This window comes from Takifugu rubripes, chromosome 5, assembly GCF_901000725.2.
Source record: "Takifugu rubripes chromosome 5, fTakRub1.2, whole genome shotgun sequence".
In the NCBI taxonomy this organism is placed as follows: Eukaryota; Metazoa; Chordata; class Actinopteri; order Tetraodontiformes; family Tetraodontidae; genus Takifugu; species Takifugu rubripes.
Genome location: NC_042289.1, coordinates 8,570,244 through 8,596,242, shown reverse-complemented (window position 1 = coordinate 8,596,242; position 25,999 = coordinate 8,570,244). Strand labels below are relative to the sequence as shown.

General features: G+C 47.4%; 1 protein-coding gene across 1 annotated transcript; it reads left to right on the top strand.

The window, feature by feature from the left end:
* Window positions 1–24,258, top strand: rnf213a (ring finger protein 213a). Its single transcript, XM_011603991.2, has 67 exons — window positions 1–195; window positions 940–1,055; window positions 1,713–1,849; window positions 2,107–2,703; window positions 2,796–2,929; window positions 3,019–3,186; window positions 3,345–3,547; window positions 3,634–3,920; window positions 4,000–4,250; window positions 4,364–4,576; window positions 4,953–5,145; window positions 5,226–5,281; window positions 5,493–5,667; window positions 5,755–5,898; window positions 5,969–6,073; window positions 6,152–6,274; window positions 6,367–6,541; window positions 6,615–6,788; window positions 6,856–7,014; window positions 7,091–7,710; window positions 7,865–8,024; window positions 8,284–8,501; window positions 8,597–8,734; window positions 8,830–8,994; window positions 9,125–10,313; window positions 10,402–10,580; window positions 10,703–10,858; window positions 10,944–14,543; window positions 14,631–14,755; window positions 14,987–15,103; window positions 15,181–15,305; window positions 15,374–15,496; window positions 15,576–15,634; window positions 15,719–15,860; window positions 15,941–16,073; window positions 16,150–16,341; window positions 16,436–16,563; window positions 16,636–16,793; window positions 16,883–17,089; window positions 17,189–17,376; window positions 17,454–17,574; window positions 17,674–17,774; window positions 17,848–18,030; window positions 18,109–18,275; window positions 18,353–18,455; window positions 18,531–18,645; window positions 18,720–18,921; window positions 19,026–19,219; window positions 19,331–19,453; window positions 19,610–19,720; window positions 19,793–20,035; window positions 20,109–20,184; window positions 20,257–20,291; window positions 20,494–20,594; window positions 20,672–20,828; window positions 20,897–21,071; window positions 21,259–21,353; window positions 21,425–21,676; window positions 21,811–21,940; window positions 22,061–22,144; window positions 22,222–22,402; window positions 22,494–22,695; window positions 22,818–22,895; window positions 22,973–23,170; window positions 23,253–23,342; window positions 23,426–23,604; window positions 23,717–24,258. The coding sequence occupies exons 2-67, from the start codon at window positions 959–961 to the stop codon at window positions 23,865–23,867; spliced, it is 15,360 nt and encodes a 5,119-aa protein (XP_011602293.2). The 5' UTR covers window positions 1–195; window positions 940–958; the 3' UTR covers window positions 23,868–24,258.
* The last annotated feature ends 1,741 nt before the right edge of the window (window positions 24,259–25,999 follow it).

Genomic DNA, 25,999 nt, shown 5'->3' with positions numbered 1-25,999 from the left:
TCGACGCCCAATTCTGCCAAAACGAAAGTCAAAGATGACTAGTCAACTTTCTCTTCTGCGGACCGCCAGAAAGGCTGCTGTCTCCGGCTGACCGAGAAGTCGACGGGGGGACGCTGCAGGTGATCAGACCTTCTGTCAGCACCCATCAAGCCGGTAAACCGTTTTAACCCGGGACATCATCGACACAAGACACGGGTCAGTAAGATTGGTTCAGATGTTCCAGTTGTCGGACGTTTCGTCTCGCATTAGCGTTGCATGTTTGTGGTTTGTGATGCGATCAAAGCGACGTAGGACAGTTATTTCGCCACCTCGTTTATTTTGGGTATTAAAGCGCATGAATTGTTACACGGCGTTTTAATAAAACGTCACTTTACACACAAACACACACTATTCAGTAAATTTGCTTTATTAAATCAGGCTCTATAAAACAGGAAGTGACTCCACAGCAGCAGGGTTGTGATTGGCTGGCAGCCTTTTGACAAAGATATTTTATTATTAACAAGATGGATCACTTCGTTTTAAAAAAATTAAAAATAAAAAATTCATTAAAAAAAATCTAATCTACAAAGTATTTCATCCTTCTCTCTGCTCACTGACAATGAGATAAAAATAGAAGGATTTATATTTTGTCACTATCATTTTGCAGTCTTATCATTTTGCAGCATAAAAATCGATTCAGACTGGCACATTGTGACAAAGTTAGGTGCTGTTCCTAATTTGGTTTCATTTTGAGAAAGTCAAGCATATTTCCGAGAAGAGTGGCATCAAAATGGTTTCTTTTTATCACTCTGCCCCTCATTTGTATAGGCCAGGGCCTCTCTGACTGTTGCCTGCTGCCTCATGACTCTATTTCCAATTAAATGAAACCTCAAAACCGAAAGTGGATAGTGTTTATTGTCTGAAAGAAGTTAGTGCATTACTTGTATTCCTTGTGTGCAGAGTCCACTGAAATGTGAAGATGAAGTGTTCAGACTGTGGTCACAGTGTTGGGAAGAAAGCCAAGTTCTGCAGCGAGTGTGGTAAAAGGCTGTCAGTCGCAACCAAACACACGCAGGGTAAGTAAATTTATCAGAATGTTGATTCATTATTGCGTATTTAATTGTTGATTGCACTGTGGGATGTATTTAATAAATTAATGAGTACAACTGAGAGCAACATAGAAAATCCAAACTGTGTCTGTAGAGTTGATGGTTTGTTAAATCTGTTTTGATAGTTTTAATAGATTTATGGTACATCCTGCAAACCAGCTCTTTGATTAAATTTACATCTAAAATAGGAATAGGACTTGGTTTTGACATGGTGCTTTTTGTTCAGCAAGTTGTGGAAGTGACACACAGGAGCCTCAGATGACTTGTGTTGAAATGAAGTTTAATGATATCAGGCGAAGTGATACAGCAACAGTTCATCCAGCATCAGTTCTGATGAGACTTTTTTACCGAGAGGTTTATGAGGCAAATGGAAGGTTACTGGTGTGTGTCAACCATATATGGCGACAGCCAGTCTGTCTTTCCCCGATCCCAACGAGAAGATGCTAACCTTGGACCCAAAAGAATCATCTAGCCTGTTTGTCCCTTCAGCTTTGCTTTATCTCTGGAAGAATGGGAAACAAGATATGGTCACTGAGAGCTCAGAAGCTCCTTCAAGACACTTAATGAGAGTGTGCAGTTTAAATCACTTCAGACGTCATTTGGCCGAATTTCTATGCATTTTAGATGAAACCAGTGAGCCCAAATCTTTGGTAGCAGAAGATACAAGAGAGAAATCAGAAATCAACCCAGCGTTGGACAACAATAAATCTGTATCACCCAAAAGGCCAAATGATTTTGACGTCAGCATGCAAAAGAAGAAGGTAGGTGTGCTTTTGCTTTGTTAATTATGGCTATTAATATCATGTTTTTCATGTTTTACAAATTGTACCCTCGGCCACAACAGCACCTGACATTTCCACCTCCCTTGGTAGAGTTAAGAAGGTATACTATGATTGGCTGCTATGTTTAATGGTAAAAGAGAGATTTCCCGTCACCAGTTACTCTAAAAATCAGGGGAAAAAAGGATGAATTGTTTGGAAATATACAGTAATGTTTCTTTTCTTTATGGCTTTTGTAGAAAAAAAGGAAGAAGGGCAAAAATAAGAAAGATGACTCCTCCATGATGGATCCAAAGAGTCAGTCTAATCCATCTCAGAAAGAGTCAGTAAGGAAGAGACGTGAGTCGTCTAGCAGTGAAGATTCCAAAGATGCCATGGATGAGGGGCCAGACTCGGTCCAAGATGAGGCGTCGCACACCGAGAGCCTGGACAGTTCTATGGCATCTACGCCGGGAGCTGAGCCATCTGAACACACAACGGGAGCAGTGAGAGACCAGACCACAGACAGAGAAGAAGCTTCAGACAGGCCTGGAGAAAGTGGGAAGGACAAACCGAACTCCCCTGGGGATCAGATAGTCAAAACAGCCCCAAGTGACACTCCGACTGAACGGCCCATAGAGGAGAGCAAGAGCGTCATGTCCCCGACTGATGAGGGCAAAAAGTCAAAGAGTTCCAACAAGAACATGGTCAACACAAGAGAATCTGTTCTGGACCACAACGCCAACCTGGAGTCCAACGGAAAGCAGCAAGGAAAGACCAACCAGACGGGGAAGAACAAGTCGAAGCAGAAGACAACCGAGCAAAAGATGGTTTTTGGGCCTCAACCACCAATACAGGTGACACTGATTAATGTGCACGAAGCGCGAAAAGTGCAGGTTGGTTTAAGGAGAGGAAGTCATGGTGCTGCTCTTCAATGTTCCACCTACAGGCCCAGAACATTGGCTCCAGTGTGGACCCAGAGGGTCCAGGAGAGTGTGCCGAGGTTCAGGACTCTGGAGACAAACAAGAATCAGATGTAGCCCAAATACCCGCTGACATTCCTGCTGCGCCTCCACCAAAGAGGTGACGTAGCTCTGCCAGTTGTAACCCCCGCCCTTCTTTTCCTGACATTATCACTTTGACGTTTGTCTGTGGTTGGTTCTGCTCTCCAGGTCCAGGAGTAGCAGGACGATTGATGCAGCGAACAGGTTCATGGTGTGCTTCCACGCAGTTCTATCAAAGGATTTCAAAATCGATTTAGATCAAGATCAGATCTTTGTCAGGGCCGGACCACCCCTTGGCACATGGAAGGAAGATATAGCTGAGCTGTCCGTGACCAGGTACTAGCAGTGTTATGGGAGAATTTAAGTATGACACAGATTTGCGTTTTCATAAAGAGTCGTAGCTGCTTTCATTAGTATTCTGATACATAGATTTTGATACGGGTCCACTTTGTGGGTGCTGTTTAAATATGTGAATCCATTCTTTTCCCCCGCAGAGACCTCGGAGAACACGGTTTCCTCGTAGAAGGCAGCCTGCCGGCATGTAAAAAACAAGCGACAATGATATCCATACCGTACAAATACATTGTCTACAAGGCAAAGAAAAACAAATACGAATATGAGTTTATATACAAACAAGATTCTACAGACGTTACTAACAGATGCCTGTTCGTCATGGAAACCCTCATGGATTCCAACGGTAATTAGAGTTTTACACTCTCCAGCTGTATTAATCGCATATTACCATTAATACGATGAGGCCTTTTCTTGCGTTTCTTTGTAAAGGTGACTGGCATCAGTACGATGACATCATCTGTGTGCAGCCAACCAAAATGCAACAGTTGAAAACCACTATTTTTAGGTCGGAACAAAGGGAAGGTCTGATAAAAGGGAGGCAGATCGCAGGAAATGTGATGCTGGAGACCATTTTTGAACTTCTTAAAAGCTGGACTGATGTCAACTTGAAAAACTTTTGGCTCCAGCTGAAGCAGTTCTTTGAGGTCTATTCAAAACCATTTGTGTATGAGGAAAAAGAAAAGAGATGGCTGTCCTTAGACTACGGAGAAGAAAATGTAAGTGCCGCAAAATTGGCCGAGTTTCTAGGCCGTGCCGGGACACACAGGTAAATGAACAGATTCTTTCTTTTTCCAGGTGAGGAACATGCTGAAGGAGTTCATGGTGCATAGGTTGCTTCCTCAGCAGGAGCATGGAGGACTTGTGTACGGGTTGGACCCCCTCAGAGCCGCTGTGGTCATGTGGAGTGTGTGTCAGTGTTACAGTATCAGACTGAAAGACGCTGAATGTTTTCGCCTCTGTGCTGCACTCTGCCTGCCCCAAATGACGAAGGAAGAGTTCACAAACTATTGGGCCGATTTTTCACGAGAGGTGCCTTTTCTCAGAGGGTATGTTTTAGTTTTTTTATTTCCCCCCACAAATACCAAAATATAGTATTCGTGACTCAAGTATAGAGTCTTGCTGTGTGTCTTTGCTACTCAAAGAGTTAACTTTGCTCCAGTTTGTCAGAAAAATTGGCCTCGCTGATAAATGCTGTGAAAAAAACCGGAAACCCCGGCTGGATTCTGGTCCTGCCTTTGAGGCACATCGTCAATGGAACCATCAAGCCCTTTGAAGAACCTGACCCTGTAAAGACCAAATATGGCCCCTACTGGGCAGGTCTGGAAGGCCTTGAGGTCGGGACCTCCAGAAACATGAACAGTCAGCAGAAACAGTAAGCCACCCCAGGTCTTTGCCTCATTGGCCCCTTTTCCACCAACATTTCAAAGTTCTGAAAAATATATTCAAATCAGGCTGAGTGTATGCTAACAAACAGCCCCTCCAGGCTCCTACCACTCTACCAACTAGTACCGAGCCTTTTCATCTGAGCTGCCAGTTCTTTGAAAATTTTGGGTAGATGATGAAAGATAAAGGGGCATTTATATTCACATAACTCCCATCATGATGTTTTGCCATACAAAGACGTGTAATTGTTCTGATCTTTGCTTTTGCCTTTCGATACTCACCACTAGTACAACTATCTAATATTTTCTTAACCTAAAATCCATTTAGGATTCCAGTTCCATTTGCTGTATGTCATATTTGTGCAGGGCAATGGTGAATGCACTGAAAAGTCGCAGCTACCTGATCAAGATGGATCCCATACTGGTGCGCTCCTGCCTGTATCTGATCTCACTCGACGAACTGGTGGAGTGTGCTGGGCAGGTCAACGTGGAGCTCTTGGACATGCTTGTCGTCGTTTTCAATAACACTCAGACGGAAATTCGCTCACACTCAGTAACGGTAAAAGGGAGCTGGGGTCTGAAAATGATGTCTTTTGTCATTTAAAATGGAGATTGAAAACTGGGATTTCTGTTTTACAGACGGTATCTGCTGTTCTTGAACACATCCACGGGCGTCTCGTTGAGGACAAATACAGGTGGTTTCTCCTTTCCAATATTTTCCTTCTGAAATTTTTTGCATTAGACATTGGGAAGCTTTGGGGTTGTTTGAAGTTTTGGGGCTATTTACATTTAGAGCTTTAACCCACTGAGCCCTTAGGGTTTTCCTGGAAGAAACCTGCCCAAAGCGCCCCCTGCCGACAGGGGCTGAAAACAAGACATTAATTTGTCTTTGTCTTTTATTCCCAGCTGCTTCACAGGGGCATACAGGCAATCCTGCCTCACAATGATCGTGGAACTTTTGGACAAACTCTGCAGAGGGGTGAAACCTGAATCTTATAACCAGAACTACCCAGATGTTCCTCTAACGTGTATGAACATATTGGCATTAGTGACAGACTTTGTTCACCGAAATGCACCAAAGGTTTGTGACCAATGTGTTGGAACAGAAAATGTCAATGTTTCTGTCAGTTTAACTGGTTTCAGATGCCGTATTATCTGATATTCTCAGAGTCCTGAGGGGAAGGCAAAGCAACAGAATGTAAATGACTGCGTCTCCAAGGCAAAGTCCATCATAAGAAATTGGATGGCCCGCTCCTTCAAACAGAATTTGCTGAGCAAGGGTTTTTTTTCCTCGGCGTCGGCAGATGTTGAGGTGAGCAGCTTTCTGTCATTACACAAATATAAATCCAACAGTTTTTAACAGAAAACGGCTCTTTTGCAAGATACCATTATGGAACAACATCATCTCCATCTGCTTCGCTGATGACGAATGCACCAAAAGCTGGAGAGAGACGTTCTCAAAGGAGTTTATGGGCATATACCAAAGAGTATGTAGCACGCTTATCACACCTCCACCACCGCCAAATCTGAAATGTTGACTGGATTTTTTTGTTTTTATGTATCAGGAATCTGCTCGCAAACAAATTGAATATTACTGCTCAAAGATAGAGAGTCTTGAAAATTCAGCTCCATGGGTTGCTGCCATCATTGAGAAGTGTGCTCTTGAGGCTGTTCCATCCTTGTGCCAGGTAGGGCCGGGAACAAAAACACGAAAGTGCGCAGTAACGTGTATCGCCATCACTTTGTTTAACATGTTTTGCCTCCTGTTCCTCCCACGCAGAACAAGAATGAAGGACAAATCTTGGAGAGGATTAAAGTAAACTGGAAGTTTGTGGGACTCATCTCAGCGATCATTGAGAAGTCCTGGCCCAGCGAAACCCCTCACCATGATGACGGAATGGTTCTTCAGCACCTCCTCTCCTGGACTGCTGCCAAACACATTTTCCAGCTATACGGTAAAAAGGAAGTTACAAGTGACAAGTTTTTATGTGGGACACCATTTACAAGCGGGCGACGTTGTCATTTCAGGCGCTGAAGAGAACGTGCTTGCGAAGCTCTCCGAGGAAGCCAAAAAAAAAATGGACGCAGCCATTTCAGCCCTTGTGGCCATCAGCGATGATCTGGCCGATGGAAACATCAAGATTGCCCTGCTGAACGTGATTTTGGAGAAGAAAGAGGCTTACCTGGATCTCCTGAAGATCGGTAATAATCATTGTAGAAGGAGGACTGATGTGGTGGCTGGGTCCTGACGGCGTTTAAAAATCCACAGCTGCAGATTGCTTCCCTGGGATCGAATGCTACCAGAACAAGGACAAAATGAAAAGGTTGATGGAGTGCCGTCAGACTGAAGTGAAAGCAGTGTACCACGAGAAGGAGCTGTTCAACATCCTGTTAACAATGACTCTCAAGCTGGAGGATCACATGACAGGTACGTCCCAAACACACCAGTTCCTCCCAATTGGAACCTACATGGATTTATCATTTCTGTTTTATCTCTGTGATAGTTAGCGTGGATGAAATGGTAGAACGACAGCAGGTCGTCATCGAGTCCAAGTGCTTGAGGGATTTCATGAAGGTTCATCAGGTCGACCATTTACCCACTGATAACACTGGAGTGGTCACCTATTTCCAACTGGATAGAAAAATCAGAGACATGGCAAAGGATCTGTACACTTTTCAGGGCAGCCATCTGTTCAATGTGTGCTGGGAGAAAGTAGCTAAACAAGTAGCCGCAGAAGAAATGAAGGCCAACAATTCTGAGGATGAGGAAGTGGCAAACATGAAGGCAACATCAAAAAAGATACGCAAAAGGATTTTCCAGCCAGCGTATTCTAAGTATCAAAGTATCTATGAGCTTCTAAAAGGAGGCCAAATAAAGCTGAAAGACATAAACCAGCTGTTTGGCACCTTTAAGGGCAACTATCAAGGGCTCACTCGGGAACTACTCATCATGAATAGAATCGAAGAAAGGAGTGATGAACAGTGGATTCACAGCAGGGTCCAACAGATCGAGCAGTACCACGAACTTCACCTCGCTGTGGCCTCGGCTGAAATGATCATGATGGTGAAAGAGACGCTTTGCCTCCAGGGAGACTTCAGGGTCCTGGAGACGCTGAGAGAAGTCGTAAGGATTTGCACCTCTGAAAATTTTACGCTTTTTAGTTTATGAAAGATAATAGATAGAAGGTGAAACGCAGAGAAGAGTCGGGGATGGTAAATTCCCCCTTAAGTGATGTGCGATGAAGATGATAACGGCGGATTTCTTTATCCTCCTTCAGAATCACGTGGACTTTCAGAATGAGCAGCTCAATCGGATCGACAACAATTTGATGAAGGCGAAAAAGATTTTGGTTGACATCAACGAGCCCCGCAGACTGTGTCTAGAAGAGCTGGGACTCAGGAGGCATTTTGTAAAATGGGTGAAGGACGCTCTCGAAGGTAGGCGTCGACATTATCGGCTCTGTTTCCATCCCCAGGTATCTGATGGAGCACTCCTCTAATATTCAGAATGAATGAAGGGATGTAGTAGAAAAACATTAATTTCGTTAATTTTGGAGTATTTTATGACCAACAGCAACATCTACTTGCTCAAATGTTTAATTTTTTATGTATACAAGTTTTTTTTACCTCAGAATTAGGCATATTTAGTATCCCTTCCATATGCCAGTAGCATGAAAAGGCAGTGTTTTCCTTTCAGACATCAATGAGTTGAAGGTTTTCGTCGACCTGGCCTCCATCTCGGCTGGAGAGAACGACATGGATGTGGATCGCGTTGCGTGCTTCCACGATGCCGTCCTCGGGTACTCCTCCATGCTGTACGAGCTCAAACCAGATTCTGATTTTCATGTCTTCCAAGAGGTGGTCAAGAAGCTCTGGAGAGCTTTGGAAAACGATCCAAATCTTCCCAAAAAACTGGTAAGATGACGTCACGTTTAAGTGCAACACTGTATGCTTGTGTCTCACTGTTGCCAAGAGACAGAAATACTTAATGGGTGCTTTTCTTTTCTAAGCGGGACACGGCTCGCCATTTGGAATGGCTGAAGACCGTCAAAGACAGCCATGGGTCGGTGGAGCTTTCGTCTCTCTCTTTAGCATCGGCCATCAACAATAAGGGCATTTACCTGATCAGTGCACCGAGGGAGAAACGGGTACATCATAAATCATCACGTTGGCCATGCAGCCCAGAGGTCAGGGTTAAGGTTAAAAAAATAATTGCATTGCTTTTGCTTCCTTTTTATTCCAGGTGAGCCTCGACACTGTCCTGAAGCTGCAGATTCTGGAGGAGAATGACGAGGGTCAGCAGATGCGCTGCTACTCTCTGGAGGACCTACGAGAGCTGCAAAACAAACTCATGCTCATGTCCGGGAAAGGGGATCAAGGCCAAAATGAAGTTGATCACTTCGCAGAGGTGTGTTTCTCATAGTGTCATCTTTTTCCTCAATAAGTGTGACTACAAACAATTCAAGTGATTTTTTTCCCCTTCTGTCGCTGTATACTTTGCACACTTAAATCATTGAATTTACTCCACATTTTTTTAGGTTTTTGATGGAGTGCAAAGACTTTGTGAGACCTTCATTACCCTCTACACTGCCGGGAATCCGCTGGTCCAACACTGGGAAGCACGAATCCGCTGCTGCTTGAACAGCCAAGAACCCAGCATCGTGATGGACTTCCACTTGGATAATGTTGACAGTGTTGTTTTGGAGGGCAGCATAGACACACAGCTGACAGAGCTCTGCAGGAAAATGGAGAAGGGTTTGAAGGATTGGGCGGGTTTTGTAAGAGAACAGAGGTTACAGTATTACTACCTGAACTGCTACACAGCTGAACAGATCGTATACTTGTGCAGCAAACTCAGTCAGCAGAATGTGAGCGACGTAGAGGACCAAGTTCTCATGATGTTGTCCCTCGTAAAGCCGGACTGCACAGCTTCAGACTTGAGACAGGTCAAGCACACCCTCCAGTATGAGCTTCTTACTAAGCCTGAAGAAGAAAATGACGTTGTTGAACCAGAAAATGATTTGGATCCTTGTGTGGATTCAGCTGTGCAGAAATTTGATCAGATATGGGATGCTTACATGGCAGACATGAAGAATTTCCTGCCTCACATTCTTGATATAAAAAGTTTGGGAAGACTTTTGCAATTACTGGCTGACAAAGCCAGTGAAAGTGATGTTACAGTGGGATTGGTAAATAGGCAGCTTCCCAAAGGCCTGGTCCCTGGAAACCCAAACCTCATCGTTTGCCCCCACAGTGACATCTTGACAGCATGCCTTTCCATTTATATGAGCAGCGAAGATCAACCCCTGCCCACGTACGACGAGGTTCTCCTTTGCACCCCCTCCACACCATACGAGCAGGTGGAGATATTCCTCCGACGGTGCCTCAGCACAGGCTACGAGGGTCAGAAGATATACTCTCTGCTGTTCGGAGACCTGCTCACTTATGACGTCAGCTCCAAGGTTGAGAAATTTTTCCAGCAGATGAAAATGCAGAGCAGGAAAGACTACAGGCTTGTGATCATCTGCAGCACAGAAAGAGAGCACAGCTACATTCCTTCTGCCTTCAGCCAGAACAGAGTCCACGTGATTCCACAGGAGTCGGTGGAGAGGCTCCGGCAGTACCTCCACAGACACTTTGTTGTCCCACAAAACCGGAGCAGCGCTGCAGCTGCATTCAAAGACAGACTGTGCGTTGGGGTCGTCTCATCACAGAGGGCTGGCGTTGGTGCGTGCACCACTACTTTTTGTCAGACTTGAAATTTGCACCAAGCTAAATTTTTCTCACTCTAGACTATTCTTATTTGCTATAACAGGAAAATCTCTCTACATCAAGAGGCTGTATGAAAGGCTGAAACATTCTGCCGAGTCTTCAGTGTTGAAGTGCATTCGCTTGATTAACCCTGTCATCGATGAGGATGATGTGCTCCGGTCTTTACTGACCACCCCCACGTGGACAGAACCCGTGTTGTTCCATTTTGACGTCACGTCCTCGGTAAGTTTTAATCCCGCTGACGAGGGTCTTCGTACCTCTGTTATGATTGCCAAGGTAGCGCATGTCATGCTTCCTCGATGTTCATTGAATCTAATGTAGCGCCGGTTCATAATAATTTGAAGGTTCGGAAGGGTCTCCATGAGTTTCTCTTTAAACTCTTGATTCTGCGCTACTTGATGGATTCTGAGGGGAAGATGTGGAAGTGCCGCGATAACCAGCTGTATCTCATAGAGGTTTTACAACCGACTGTCAAGGCAGAGAGAAATCCTTCAAGCCAGGCAAGTTCAAACTATTGTGGACACGCCTAATGCCTCGGTTCATCTAAAACCACCGTTCATGCTCTCATCTCTTTTTCCCTGATAGGCTCAAACTGGGAAGATCTTCTTTAACATGTTTCCATTTATTTTCTGCCGACCACCCAATAAAGTGGTAAACCATGAAATGGGGAAACGGGACGACCTCACAGATGGAAATGGCGATGACCCGTTAATGGATGACCAGATATTTAGGAGTGAGGCTTTTCAGCGGCCTTATCAGTACCTCCAGCGGTTTCATAACCACTGTGACCTTGATTCCTTCAGGTTTAAAGGTGTTGAAGGGTCCCATGTGGAATGTCTACAGATATTTCTCCTGTACTGTGGAGTTTCGGACCCATCTTGGGCCGAGCTAAGAAATTTTGTGTGGTTCCTGAACCATCAGCTGAGGGACTGCGAGACATCCGTGTTTTGTGATCCTGCAGTTACTGGAGACCTGCTGACTGGATTTAAAACCTTTGTGGTGGACTTTATGATTCTGATGGCTAAAGACTTTGCCACTCCGTCACTGAGCATCTCCGATCAGAGCCCTGGCAGGCTGTCTCTGAATCTGACTGGAATGCGAGATGAAGACCTGGCTCCCTTTCAGATCAGAAAGAGATGGGAAACTGAACTGCACCCCTACATTTTCTTCAATGACGACCACGAGTCCATGACCTTTATTGGTTTTCATCTTCAGCCCAATGGACAGAATTATGTTGATGCCATTGATCCCTCATCTCAAAGGGTGATAAAAAAGAACATCATGACAATACAGCTGTATGAAAACCTGAAGCTCCAGGGAGTCCCTTTCAACATTGACTTTGATGGCCTTCAAAGAGGGGAGAAAATAGAGCGACTCTGCCGCGTCCTTGGAATCCAGTGGCCGACGGACCCCGACGAAACGTACGAGCTCACGACTGACAACATTCTGAAGATGCTCGCGATTCATATGCGATTCAGATGTGGCATCCCTGTCATCATCATGGGAGAGACGGGCTGTGGAAAGACAAGGCTCATTAAGTTCCTTTGTGAACTGCAGAGAAGTGGAGTGGCCACTGACAACATGAAACTGGTGAAAGTTCATGGTGGAACAACTTCTGAGATGATTTACTCCAAAGTTAGGGAAGCCGAATGCATGGCAATCATCAACAATCAAGACTACAACTTTGACTCTGTGCTCTTCTTTGATGAGGCCAACACTACTGAGGCCATCAGCAGCATCAAAGAGGTCCTCTGTGATAAGACCATCAGGGGAGAGAGCTTCACACAGGACAACAGGTTGCAAATTATCGCAGCGTGCAACCCTTACCGAAAACATAAAGATGAGATGATTCAGAGGTTAGAGTCCGCAGGCCTCGGATACAGAGTTCGAGCTGACAAGACAGACGAAAAGCTCGGTTCCATCCCTCTCCGCCAGTTGGTCTATCGAGTACAGGCGCTGCCGCCCAGCATGATACCTCTGGTGTGGGACTTTGGACAGTTGAATGATCAGACAGAGACAATATACATCCAGCAGATTGTACAACGGGTAGCCCAAAGCAACGCGATCGATCGGGTTCATATCAAAATGATCACCGAAGTGCTTTCAGCATCGCAGAAATACATGCGGCAGAGGTGCGATGAATGCAGCTTTGTCAGCCTGAGAGACGTGGAGCGTTGCATGCAGTGTTTCGTTTGGTTTATTGAGCATCATGTCAAGTTGTTTGCAGAACTTGAAGAATATGATAGAAGACAAAATGCAGAGAATAATGACAGATGCCAGAGACAACCCAGTGTCAGAGATCCTGTGGTTTGGTCCCTAGTGATGTCCATAGGTGTCTGCTACCATGCCTGCCTGGAATATAAGGAGAAATACAGACAGATTGTCAGCAAAAGCCTACCACAAGGATATAACCAAGCTAAGGTCATGCAGGAAATCTCCCTCATGCAGGATTTACTATTGAGTGGCGTGCCAATGGGGAATACTATTGCAAGAAATAGTGCCCTGAAAGAGAACGTCTTCATGATGGTTCTCTGCATTGAGCTGAGAATCCCCCTCTTCCTGGTTGGGAAACCCGGAAGTTCCAAATCTCTCTCCAAGACTCTTGTAGCAGATGCGATGCAGGGCCAGGCGGCGCATTCTGACCTCTACAAAATGCTGAAACAGGTCGATTTGGTGTCCTTCCAGTGTAGCCCTCACTCGACCCCCGAAGGAATCATTAATATATTCAAGCAATGCGGACGCTTCCAGAAAGGAAAGAACCTGGCCGAGTACACCAGAGTGGTGGTCCTTGATGAGATTGGCTTAGCCGAGGATTCTCCCAAGATGCCGCTTAAAACGCTTCACCCGCTGTTGGAGGAAGGATGCATCGACGATGACCCGCTCCCGCACAAAAAGGTGGGATTCATTGGTATCTCCAACTGGGCTTTGGATCCTGCCAAGATGAACAGAGGCATTTTTGTCTCCCGTGGCGACCCTGATGAGAAGGAGCTCATTGAGACTGCCAAAGGCATATGCAGGTCGGACGGGATGATTTTGGAGAAGATCAGGGATTTTTTCCAACCGCTTGCAAGAGCTTACTTGAAAATCTGCAGAGGAGAAGGAAAAGGGTTCTTTGGTTTGCGTGACTATTACAGCTTAATAAAGATGATTTTTGCAGTGGCCAGATCGTCTCAGAGGAAGCCCACTTCAGAGGAAACTGTGAAGGCAGTCCTGAGAAATTTCAGTGGCAAGCAAAGCGTGGACACAGTTGCCGTTTTTACCACATGGCTGCCAGTCGCACCAAGCCTCGAAAATATCAACGCCATCGAGTTTGTGCGGGAAAACATCCAGGGAGCCGGACATGATGAAGAATGCCGATACCTGCTGGTGCTGACGAGGAATTGTGCAGCCTTAAAGATTCTTCAGCAGACGGTCTTTTCTGAAAACTGTCTGCCGGAAATCATCTTTGGATCTAGTTTCCCAAAAGACCAAGAGTATACCCAAATCTGCCGCAACATCAACAGAGTGAAGATCTGCATGGAGACCGGTCAGACTGTTGTGCTTCTGAACTTGCAGAATCTCTACGAAAGTCTCTATGATGCCCTGAACCAGTACTACGTCTGCTTAGGAGACCAGAAATATGTGGATCTCGGACTGGGGAGCCACCGTGTGAAATGCCGGGTGCACAGGAACTTCCGGCTCATTGTTATTGAGGAGAGGGACGTGGTTTACAAGCAGTTTCCCATTCCTCTCATCAACAGGCTGGAGAAACATTACCTCGACATCCACACCGTTCTGAAAACTGAACAGAAGAGGATGGTGGAAGAGTTGGAGAAATGGGTGGCTCTTTTTGTGTCCGTCAATGGTCAAAACACTACCGTGACCTACAGGTACCAGCAGGCGGACGTCTTCATCGGCTACCACTCGGACATGTGCGCTTCGGTTGTACTTCAGGCCATCGAGAAGCACAAGGACATCGGGGACGAAGCTGATCACGACAGGAGGGTTCTGGATGAGGCAAAACTCCTAATGCTCAAGTGTGCGACCCCAGACTCGGTTGTGCGACTGGACTGCACGGACCTTCCCAGAGTGGAGAGCGAACATCTGGCCACGGTCTACTTTCAGGAGCAGAGCAGCAGCTGCTTGGCTGACTTCATTGTTTCTCAGATGAGGCAGGACAACATGTGCGGCTCCACCTTCACAGAGGTAACCCTCAACTCATCACACAGCACCAGCTTCTACCGCCGACCGAGGCAAGCCGGAGAACTCAAACGCTGTCCTCTATTTGTACAGGTGACAACGTTCTCAAGACTCCTGACAGTGTCTGAGCTGGAACCACTGAAGGAGATGGCGAAGGGTGTGGAGCTTCTCTCGCTGCAGCAGTTTGAAACTGAGCACTCCTTCCTGAAGAAGATCAGGTTAGTTGATTGAGCAGAGAAATTTAAAGTAAAAACTCCTGAAACAGTAAAATAAAATAGATTAGTTCCTCTTTTGAACTCACATTTTCCCATGGAATTTAATGGCCGATGCAGGCGTTGGCCTGTTGGTGGCAGTTTGAGGTTTGAATTAGAGCGTCCAGCAAGCGGGTCTGTAGACCTTAAGAAAGGTTGAAACATTCCCCCAAACTTAAAACCAAATCCCATTTTTAGGACCTTTCTCACATCTGGAAAAGCCGGCGACACCAATAGGCCCTGCAACAAGATCCTCATTATCCAGTGTGATTTTGACGAAGCTTCCGATAGCACCAAGCTCATCATATCCGCCAAGTAGGTCCAACGTTTCCACCCTGTTGGCATGCTCACCTGCTCGGTTGTGCCCCATTGAGCTTTGCTCCTCTCCTCAGACATTCATCGTTCAATGAAATCAACAAGTTGACTCAGCAGAACACGGGAAGCAGAGTCTTTGTCTACTTCATCACCCGACTGCCACGAATGGAAGGCGGCACTTCCTACAATGGCTTTCATGGAGGTGAGAGCACAAAAAAAGAGTCTGCCGTGGCAAAAAAAGGACGATTTTAAACATGTGTGCGTCCACAGGCGTTTGGAGAGCCGCTCACATAGACGACCTCCGCCGATCCAAAGATATGGTGTCAGACATTAAAGCGCTGCAGAACATGACAATCAGTCAGATGTTTGAAAGCATGATGAGTTCAGCTGAAGGTAATTAAACAACTGTGCTTAGATACAAGTGCTATGCTATTAAAGGTAATTGTAGAGGTGAACCCTATCGTTTCTGTAGCCATGGAGATTGAGTCCATGTACACTGAGGAGCAGGAGGAAGTGGACCCAGAGGAAATTGTGAGCCCGCAAATTAGAGAAAATAAGCATATTTAGTTGAAATCTGCTTAATGCTTAGTGCAGCTGTTTGATTGTGCCCCACAGGCTGTGGACACCACTGCATTGGTGCGCAGCTGTGTGCAGAGCGCCGCTGGGATGCTGAGGGACCAGGGCGACAGCGGCCTCCGCAGCGCGCAGAGGGTTGAGATTCTGTTGACGCTGCTCTGCGACCACGACGAAATAAAAGGTGACACAATGGCGACGCCAGCGCCTCGTTTGGCTGCCGCCAGATTCGTTCGACAGCGTCTCATGTCCAACTCTCTACAGCTGAGTTCCTGCAAACCGTGAAAGCGCATCTTCACTCAATGCTGCGGACTCTGGAGAGCAACACCATGGAGCGCAACTGGGTCATCAAGGAGGCTTCAAACTTTGACGCTTTGCAAGAAGGAGGAACTTTTAGGTAGCGTCTCCTCATGCTTCCTTAAAGAGTCTCACATTTTGGAGGGATTTTTTAACCTTTTTGGGACTTGTGACAGGCACACCTTATGGAAGCGTGTCCAGACTGTGGTTGTTCCGCTCTTGGCTCAGCTGGTTTCAGTCGTGGACCGTGACCAGAACTTGGACATCCTGTTTGATGAGGACAGTAATGAGCCTGTCAAGAGACTGTGGTTAGATATTTTCAGCAACGATAAGCTGTTGGAAATCCCACACTTAACTCCGGACCACAGGTCAGTGCTTGTAATTTTGTAGCGTTGAACGGGCCCTTTCGCTGCTGGTTTTTCCCCTAATTGGAGCTCTTTCTTGCCCCCTGTTGTCTCGCAGCAGTGACAGAAAAACACTCCTTGTTCAAAACTCCATTTTACAAAACAAGATGAGCTGCAGCCTGCCCTTCAGCTGGAGGATCAGGAACTACCTGGAGGAACTCTGGGTCCTCGCGCTCCAACAGGAAGGTAAACAACCGCCTCTGGGTGTTCTCTGGGTGTTACTGTGGGCATTTTCACATGAATGCATGTGCACGCCAGGCCGCACGCAGCAGGAGTTTGAAGAGCTGTTTTGGAAGACGCCACTCGGGCGATACGTCCGTAAAGCAGATCTGGAGATGCAGGTGGAATTTTATCAACGCTACCTGCAGGACTTTGTCTGCATGACGATGAACGTGACTTGTCCTGAACACCATGAGGTCATTTTTCTGTAGAAATTGACATTTTCAGTTTCACCTTAATGGCATTGTGATTTGGGTCCTAATGGGAGTTCTTTTGGCTTCTGCAGCTCTTCTACAAAGCCTTGTGTTGTTGCGTCGATGAGCTGCGACTGCAGCTCCATGTCACCAGTCCAGTGATATCTTTTACGTGGGTTCACGCTGCTTATCACCACTACAAGAACCGAATGCAGAACCTTTCCAGAATGATTTGTATTGAGCCCCAGGTGCTCCCACACCTTCTGAGGAATCCGAATGTCACCACCGGAAGTGAACTGGTGAGTCTTGGAGGAAAACAACGCTGTCTCGGGTTACTTTGACAGCTCTTTGATTGAAATGAGAAGATTTGATGTGGGGCTGACCTTCTGCCCGCGAAGGTTCTGGACGTGTATGCTGCTTTGGCCTGCGTGGAGTGCCTGGACCTGAGACAGCTGGATACAGATGAGCAAAGGCAAGCCTGGCTACAAATGGTCAAAAAACTCCAAGTTCCCATTGAGCTGGTTTGCTCAGAGGAAAGTCTGAGAAACTATGGAGAGAAGAGCCAGACCATTGTCCGCAACGTCCAGTAAGCTGAAGACACTGAAGTGCTCCACCGTGACATTTGGGTTATACTCACTGATCATGTTTTCTTTCCACCATCAGAGCTGGGTGGAGTCGGATATTTTCTCTGTCTCTGTTTGTGGAGAATGTTCTGTTGGGCATCGACAAGGTGGAGAAGAAGCTGACGCCTGTCGTTTTGGAACACACCAGACAACTTGGCCAGGTAAGCCCTGACCTGCACACCTGGTGTTTGTCTTCAGGGGAACAATTCCGATGACCTGTCCTCTTTGTTTTGTACGTCATATTCTATGTCCTGGCGAAGATATTGGAAAAAAACTCTGATCTTAAAACCTACGAAGCGTTCCAGCAGGTCATCGCTCTGCTCAAAATCTGCAAGGAAAAGGCTGTGGACTGCCTCTTCAGGTAAAAGGTCTCCTCAGAAGGTCATGAGTTGTGGTTTTCTCTGCCTTGGCTCTTCACGTGATGCTTTCTGCAGGTTTGGATCCGGGCTGTGTTCCATTTGCATTGGAGACCCCCAGGACCCCCTGTGTCTGCCGTGTGACCACATCTACTGTCAGGCATGTCTCAAACAGTGGCTGTGTCCCGGCCAGATGTTCTGTCCACTCTGCACGCAGCAGGTCAATGACGACTTCCAGATTGTTCCCTCTGAAGATGTCCGGTCAGTGACTCACAGTAAAACACCCGAGTCATGGTGTAGTCCCGCTGAGATGGGATGTTTGCTTTAATGTTGCTCCAGGGTTCTTGTCAACCAACACGCCCGGTTCAGGAAGCAGTGCAACGCTTTCTTCATTGACCTGGTGACCAGCGTGTGTTTCAAGGACAACTCTCCGCCCTGTTCTGATGTCATCCGCCATTTATTGTCCTTTCTCATTGTAGAGGGGAAGAGCGTGCCCCTCCTCCAAGGCAGGACTCCTATTTAACCACTTTTCTTGTGGGTTGCTCGCCAGATCTCACTAAAAAGTCCCATTTTCTTCGGGCAGGCAAATGCAAAACGCTTACCAAGATGCTTTCACCTTTCGACGACTCTGTGGATAAAAACCCAGTGGTTCGCTCGGTAGTGCTCAAACTCCTGCTGAAGTACAGGTGAGGCGCTGGTCCTGCTGTAAATCTCGCTCACTTCTTTTCGACGGCTTCACTCCTGCCTGTCCTTCTCTGAAGCTTCGAAGAGGTCCGGGGGTATCTGCAGCAGCATCTGTTGCACATCGAGCAGAGTAACATCCTGGAGAAGACGGACAAAACTGAGCTGTACCTGCTGTACATCAACTGCCTGGAGGTGCACATGCATTAAAAGCCTTCCTTTGTTCAGCGGGGCTTATGTAAACTCTAAATCGCGTACCTTTCGTTTAGGATTCCATGTACGAAAGGTTCCAATTCAGATCAGCAGATGCGCGGCAGGTTTGTCTGCAGGATGAAAGTTTCTTCCTGATGAACTACCTGGAGACGCAGTCTGCAGAGACGGCCACCGTGGCCTATCTGCAGCAGGTGGCCAGAGTTCGCATGGACCTGGACATGGCTGCTCGCCTCATTGTGGAAAACGTCAAACCCTCTGGTGTGTTCTTTTGCTGATATTTACACTGGAGTTTATTGAGAAGCTGGCCTGGAGTTGGACAGAAAGCTCATTTACAGACGTTTTCATTTTATTCTCATCATAAGCACCAAACACGAGTCCGAATGGGATCAAGGCATTTCTGGACAGCGTTGAGGCCTTGTGTAGGAGGAGCGGGAACGAGTGGTACCGCGTCTACCTGATCCGGAAGGTTGGCAGCCAGTGTGGAGTGGATTTTGTCTCCAAGCTTCTGAAAGTGGATGCCGTACAGTGGCTCTTCCCTCAGGAAGTTCTCCAAAAGGTTCAGTCGCTGTTACATTATTCAACTTTAGCTTCCATGTCAGGGCAGGGCTGTATTCTGAAAGGACCCGTAGCTCTGAGGCACTAATCACGCGTTTTCTGTCATGTCTAGAGTAACGACCCCACCAGGATAGACCAGTATCTTGTGTGTGGGGAGCAGTACCAGACGATCAGAAACGCTGTGGCCGAGGCAGTAATGAAGGGCACCATGGAGGGGCTGGATCAGACCTGCGAGGTAGATTTTCTGCCCCTCTTTTTCTTTTGTTTTATTTGAACATTGTTAGTTAAGGGAGTCTGTCTGCATCTATCACGTTTAGTTGGCTTAAACCTCTCTTGTTCTGACCGATGTTGCTTCTGTTTTTTTTACATCTGTCTCTTATCACCTTCCCAGAGCTGTGCATGTTTGCCTCAGCAGACAACAGTTTACCTTTTGCTAGCACTGCACCGAGAAGTCACCGCGCTCTTACGAGACGCCAACGATAGCTTCAGTCTGAAGCAGGAAGTAAGTCTTAACGTCTCAACAAAAATAGATTTCAGCTTTAATCTAACACGGGCGTTTTTATTCTCTGTTCAGCTGTTGGAAGCTCTGCTGGCCTTCATCCAAACCTCCAAGTTTCTCACCAACCCAGCGGTGAAAGCCTTCGCTGAGGCTCTGGTCAGAAATCAAATCGGGCCTTTGTGCGCTCGTCCTGGAGCGTCCACCTCCCGTTACGTGTTGGTGGACTTGACCATTCACCTTGCTGCTGTTTTACTCTGTGGACACCAGGGGGTCCTCGCTCCCCTGCAGCAGCTCGCACACACGCCCGCTAACATGCAGGTACGGGCTGTTGCGAGGACACAGGACTTTTCATTCTCAGAAATAAACTGATTGTTATTATATGTGGATGCAGAAAGCCTTCCTACCCAGCATGCCTGATGACATGCAAGCCGCCGCTCGAGAAGCACTCGGACCCCTCCAGTGGTACCGTAAGTCAACGACTTTAAAACACATCCACATCAACATTAGATTTACTCATTTTTGATATTTTCATATCACAGATTGTCCAAAGGGTCACCCCATCGCCATTGGAGAGGTATGACTTCTGATAGAATTCCCTTTTAAACGGTCATAAGTCAAATGTATGTCACAAAGACATTGTAAAAACAAGCTCTTCATCCAGATGGACTGGAAAATCCAAAATAATAACACTAAGTGAGGCAGTACCTCTGAGAATAAAAATGTCATGTGCAGTCAGATTTCATTGCCTTTGGACCTCTCGCCCTTTCCTTTACCAGTGTGGCCAACCCATGGAAAGAAGCCGATGTTTGGACTGTGGTGCCGCGATTGGAGGAACTGATCACCGGCCTTTGGAGGGATTTCATGTGGTTAACCTGGAGTAAATCCCTTTTAATATCTAGACGAATCTGTTAATTTTAGTCTATATTTTTTAATGGGATTAACTGTCTCGCACAGAGGTGACCGCACTCAAACAGGCCATGTCCTCGGAGACCCCAGCCGCAGGAACAATGCAGACATGCTGGACACCAAGAGCCTCTCCCCTGTTCCCTTTACTGTCATCCGCATGCTGACTCACATGGCGCTGCTGCTCGGCGCTAGGAGCCACCATCAGGTGATTAAAAGGTGGAGTTTGAATGGCGTGGTCGGCCTGGTTAGTGGCTAATCCTGGTTCTTTTTTAGTCTGTGTCAGCCATCATCAAGCCAGTGGTCCATGACCCAGGTGCGTTTCTGCATGCCCACCTGAAAAAGGATCTGCAGCATCTCATCAGGTGTCTGGGAAAGGGGACAGACGACACCATCAGCACGGTGCACCTTCTCATCAACAGCCTTCTGGATCCCCACACACAACAAAGTTGTAAGAAAAAAAACTCATTTTTGGCTTGTTTCATGTCAGACGACAAGTAATTAGAATCTGTTTCACGTCTCTATGTGTGGCCTCTGCCGAGTCTGCAGATGGTGCCCTCTAGTGGTAGAATCATGCTTGTGTTAGTAAATCACTTCAGTGCGGGATCAGTTTAAGTGAAGGTGCTCTCCCCCTGCAGGGCCCGTTCCTTTTGACAATCTGCTGTCCACTAAAGTGTATCGAAATGGCTGGGAGATGGAAATCAACAACAGCATCATCGCACCTCAACTGAAGGTAGAATAAAAGAGATTTATTTTAAAAACGTGACAGGAGCAACACTTCTCCAGCTGTCATCTCCTCAACAGCACCTGGACAGACAGCTGAAGGAAGTGAACGCCTTAATCCGGGCGGACTCCCGCGTGTCGGCCAGTCCAGTCATGATGCTCTTGGGAGGAGATCCTCGCCTGTTCTTGGCCTCGGTTCCCAAGGATTCACTGATCCACTGTTCTACCGTGTGGAGCTGCAGGGAGAAGATCTCCCTGCAGAGTCTCACCCACATTGTAGAGCTGAATGGTGGGAAAGACAGCGTCCCCGTGCTCTGGACTTTCCTGCATAAGGTGAGCGCAGACACATCATAGCTTAGTGTTGCAGGTTTCAGAGTAGTTGCATTAGAACTGAACAATTTGGCTTCCTCCTGAATGGACGCTGAATCTGTGCCTCCCAACAACAACCAAACCTGGTGGACATTTAGGAAGCGGAGCTGCGCCTGGTGAAGCACCTCCCCGACATCCTGGCCCTCCAGAGAAATCTGGTCAAAAGCTTTCAGAATGTGGCCGTGCAGACTGGTACCATCAGAGAGTTTCTCAACACTCAGAACGCAGGTAGGGAAACTGTCTCCAGCGGCAACCGCGGCTCTCTGTTCTCTGGGAAACGGTCGGCAACGGACGGGAATATGTCTCGTGCTCGTACGTGACGGCTTTTTATTTCCTTCGTGCGCGCAGATGGTCTGAAAGCCTGGTACAAGAAACACATCGGGATCTTCCTGACAACCTGGAATCAGCTCCGCGTCTCTCTGGCGACCAACGGTAAATAACAGCGACTGTGCATCAGCGCCGTCCAACAGCGGCAACTGAAAGAGAGTTTGCGTTCTTTTATCGTGTAGGTGAGATTAAGATCCCGGCTGAGTACTGCCAGAGCGACATGGACCACAGCAGTGACTTTAGCTTCCTGTTGCCACGGCGACAGGGGCCAGGGCTGTGCTCCACAGCACTCATCAGCTACCTCATCTCCCTGCACAACAACATGGTGTACTGCATGGATAAACACATGGGCGAGGAGACCAGGTGGGGGCGCTCAAGCCTTATTTTTCCGGCGCGTCCGCTTCTTCTGCCCCAGACTAGAAGGATTTGACTTTTCCCTGCTCTCCTCCTGCAGCTACAGAGTGAGCCCGGTGGACCTGACCGACCTGCACGTGATCCGCTACGAGCTGGAGCGCGACCTGATGCCCCTGATTCTGTCCAACACCCAGTACAGCATTGAGAGGGGTCAGGAGTCGCTACTGGAGTACGACTTAGCCAAGCTCCAGCAGCAGCTCGTCTCCCGCTTCTTACTGGGCAAACCTCTCATCATCCTGCAGGTGAGTGGAGGAACAAAGTCCAGCAGCTTTACTGGGCTGGACTGAATACCTGATTCATCATCTCCTTTTTAACCCCCCCCCCCCACCCCTCCCCCCTCCCCTCCCCACACACACACACACAGGGGATTCCAACACTAGTTAACAGGTATGACCGCAATTATGAGGTCATCCTGAGGGACCTCAAAGCCAAAGTGCAGCAGGTACGTGGGAGCATCATCTGTCGCGTGGGGCTTTTATTTCATCCTCCTGAGCTTCTAAACGCGTCTGCCCCCTGCAGGAGCCCCTCCAGATGCGCACCATGCTGGCCGTGGCTGCCGAGCTGCAGTCCTACAGTGAGGTGTGCGAGGCCCTGTCCACGCTGGAGGTGGCCCTGGGCTTCCTCTCCATGACTAGTGAGAAGCCTCACATGCAGCTGTCCACCTATCTGGAGGAGGTGCTGCAGATGGGGACCCAGATGCCTCCTCACATCCTGAAGGTCAGTGTTTGCCAGGCGCCGGTTGTCCGTGCGGTTTTCAGGTTGTCGTAAATGAGACGCCGCCTCTGTTCTTGGCCCGCAGGCTCTGAGCATGTGCTGCCTGAAGCACTGCGCCGCCCTGTGGCAGCTGCTTTCCTCGCTGAAGTCGGAAAACATGCTGCAGCTCAAGAGAGTAAGGCATCGCCGCGCTCCTTAACCTGTGTGACAGGACCGATGTTGCCGCTGACATTATTTCTCCTCGTCTCCGTTGTTCAGGATCCGTTTCCAGGGGCCTCGGAGCTCTACAAACAGGCCTTAGGCGAGGAGGAACACAGGCTCCTGACGGCCTTTTTTTCTAAGAACAGCGCTGAAGGTTTCCTGCTGGAGATGCACGAGTTCCTGGTGCTCGTCCTTAAAAATCCCAACGCAGAGGACACCTTCAAGCCCGAGTGGAGGTAAATAAAGCTAAAGAAGTATTAAGTGAAAAAGAGGACAATGTTGTATGCGATGCCAATTTGCTAACCTTCCTGGGCCGCTAGCTTAATGTTCAAACTTTGTGTCTTTCAGCCTTGCGGTCACACTCTTCTCTTACATGGAGCGCAAAGACCTGGACGTTTCCCCTGAGATGGAGGAGTTCCCCGAGGAGCTCCTCTTGGCTCATTACGTGGAAGCCTGGAAGTTCATCGTTGCCTTCAAACAGGAGCGTCAGAGACAGTGAAGAGATCGGCTCCAAAACGGGCAGAAATTTCCAATCATGACAATCGTGTTCCTCCAATCAGGACCTTTACACTCCAGGTGTGCATTTACCCTCATCATGATGGAACCAAGGTTTTTCTTTTCTTAGTGTTGACAAGTGTCAATATACGCAATCCAGTTTACACTTAATATTTTGATATCGCAGATGAAGAAATAATGTCCTACTCAGGTCTTGGCCAATCACGCTGAGGATGTGAAGTGTTTTTTTTTGGCATTGCCTTTCTTATTTTTTATGAAGCTGATGAAAATTCCTCAAATCTGTCTCTTATGTACTGTTGCTTAAATATTCACAAACAACCAAGTTCGGCCTGTTCTTTTTGTTCTGCTAATAAAACGACATCTGTTTCTAAAAAGTGTGTCTGTTTTATTTCATGTTCAACTGAAATCAGAGACAAGGTTCCCCTTGATCTACAGTCAGAGGCGGTTTTCATTTGTAACCCGTTGAGGAGACTTTAGAATTCCAAACTGTTTTCTTTTTGTTGCATAACTCCTAACCGGGATGCAGGTACGTTCCTGAGGCCTGGAAAACTTCCTGGTAGCAGCCGAGCAAATCCCGATCCCGATCCCACAAGGACGGAACTGAGATGCAACAAGTGTCTCCTCGCTCATTAGCCGCTAGCCCAAATGGGACAACACGGCATACGGTCCTTCCAAACGGGTCAGGAGCCGGTTCTACACAAGCCTCAGTGAACAAGCTCAATCATTTCCCTTCCACTTCCGTGGCCTTCAAAACCAGCCGGACAGCGACACAAAGGGAGGAGGGCAAATGGGGCAAATTCCTCCCTCCGCCCCATGTTTGTTCCCCCCCTCTGGGTCCTGATGAAGAGGAACCGGGCCAAAACAACTGCGTGGCGGGGGCTCATATTCGAAGCTGGTGCTGTGGGTAGGGAAGCTGGAAAAGTCCAACTGGAGGATGAATAACCTTTGTTATTGCATCCTTTGTGGGATGCAGAGTCATGTGACCTGCAGAAGGTTCCTCTTACAAAAGAACCCAAATAGCAGGAAGTGTGTGTGTGAGTGTGAGTGTGTGTGTGTGTGTGTGTGTGTGTGTGTGTGTGTGTGTGTAGCAGTGAGGAGCTCAGGAAGGATAGATGGATGGACAGTCAGAACAGGCCCTCTAACAAACAGATATTTATCTGGTTTGACCTTGAGCGGAGGGCGTGTCCAGGATCTCAGGTCGCCAAGGCGACGTGGCGAGTGAGAGACTGTGGGCACGTGTGAATTCCGTGAGCTCATTTTGCTCGTTTCTCCTTCAAACGCAAGGAAGGAAGCAGCTCCACCGTGTTGCTCGATTAAATACTGTATGTGAGGAGAAAACACAATTACTGCTTGAGTGGCAACAAACCAGGTGGGAAACTGGGAACCAGCACGTTTCCCAACAACGGCGTCACAAGATGAACGCCAGAATCATTGATGGGAAATCGGAAAACGGTCGAGTTAGATTGGGCCCAAAAAATTCCACGTTTCCTGCGTTTCCAAGACAACCAGGGTTGTTCTGCGCTTCCTCTGGAAACACAGCTGGGCTGAATCCTCGCTGATTGCCTCTTTCAGGCTGCCATCTTGTTTTTTTGTGGGTTCCAGTGGAAACGTGGCTTTGTTTGGAACAATCGAAAGGCTTTTCAGAAGAAAATGCTATCAGATGAGGTCAGCTGTCGCTAGAGGGGGCGGGGCTAGGCGACTTTAGACCAATCAGAGCAGCATGGGCGTGGTCAAAACGGGACCATTAGCTCGAGGCTGAAATTGGGATTATAGAGGTAGTTTTCATGTTTGGAAAAAGATGTAAAATAATCGACTTTGATCAGTAGAAATTATGATTATCACTAAAATATCACTGGAAACTTTGGGTCTTTGGATTTTGCTGCAAACAGAGCTCTTCTCTTCATCTCCCTGTACTCCTCCTTTCCCAAGTTTCTCTCTCTTCTCCTCTCTGGCTCTCCGTCCTTATCTGGCTGCGAACAGATAATGACGCTTCACCACCGGGATTATGGTGATTACTGCTGGTGCCACCGTTGTAACCAGCCCAGGAAGACTTCCAGGCTGTTTGGAGGTGCTGACAGTCGTCCTGGACACCATTAGAGAATTTCGGCTCATGTT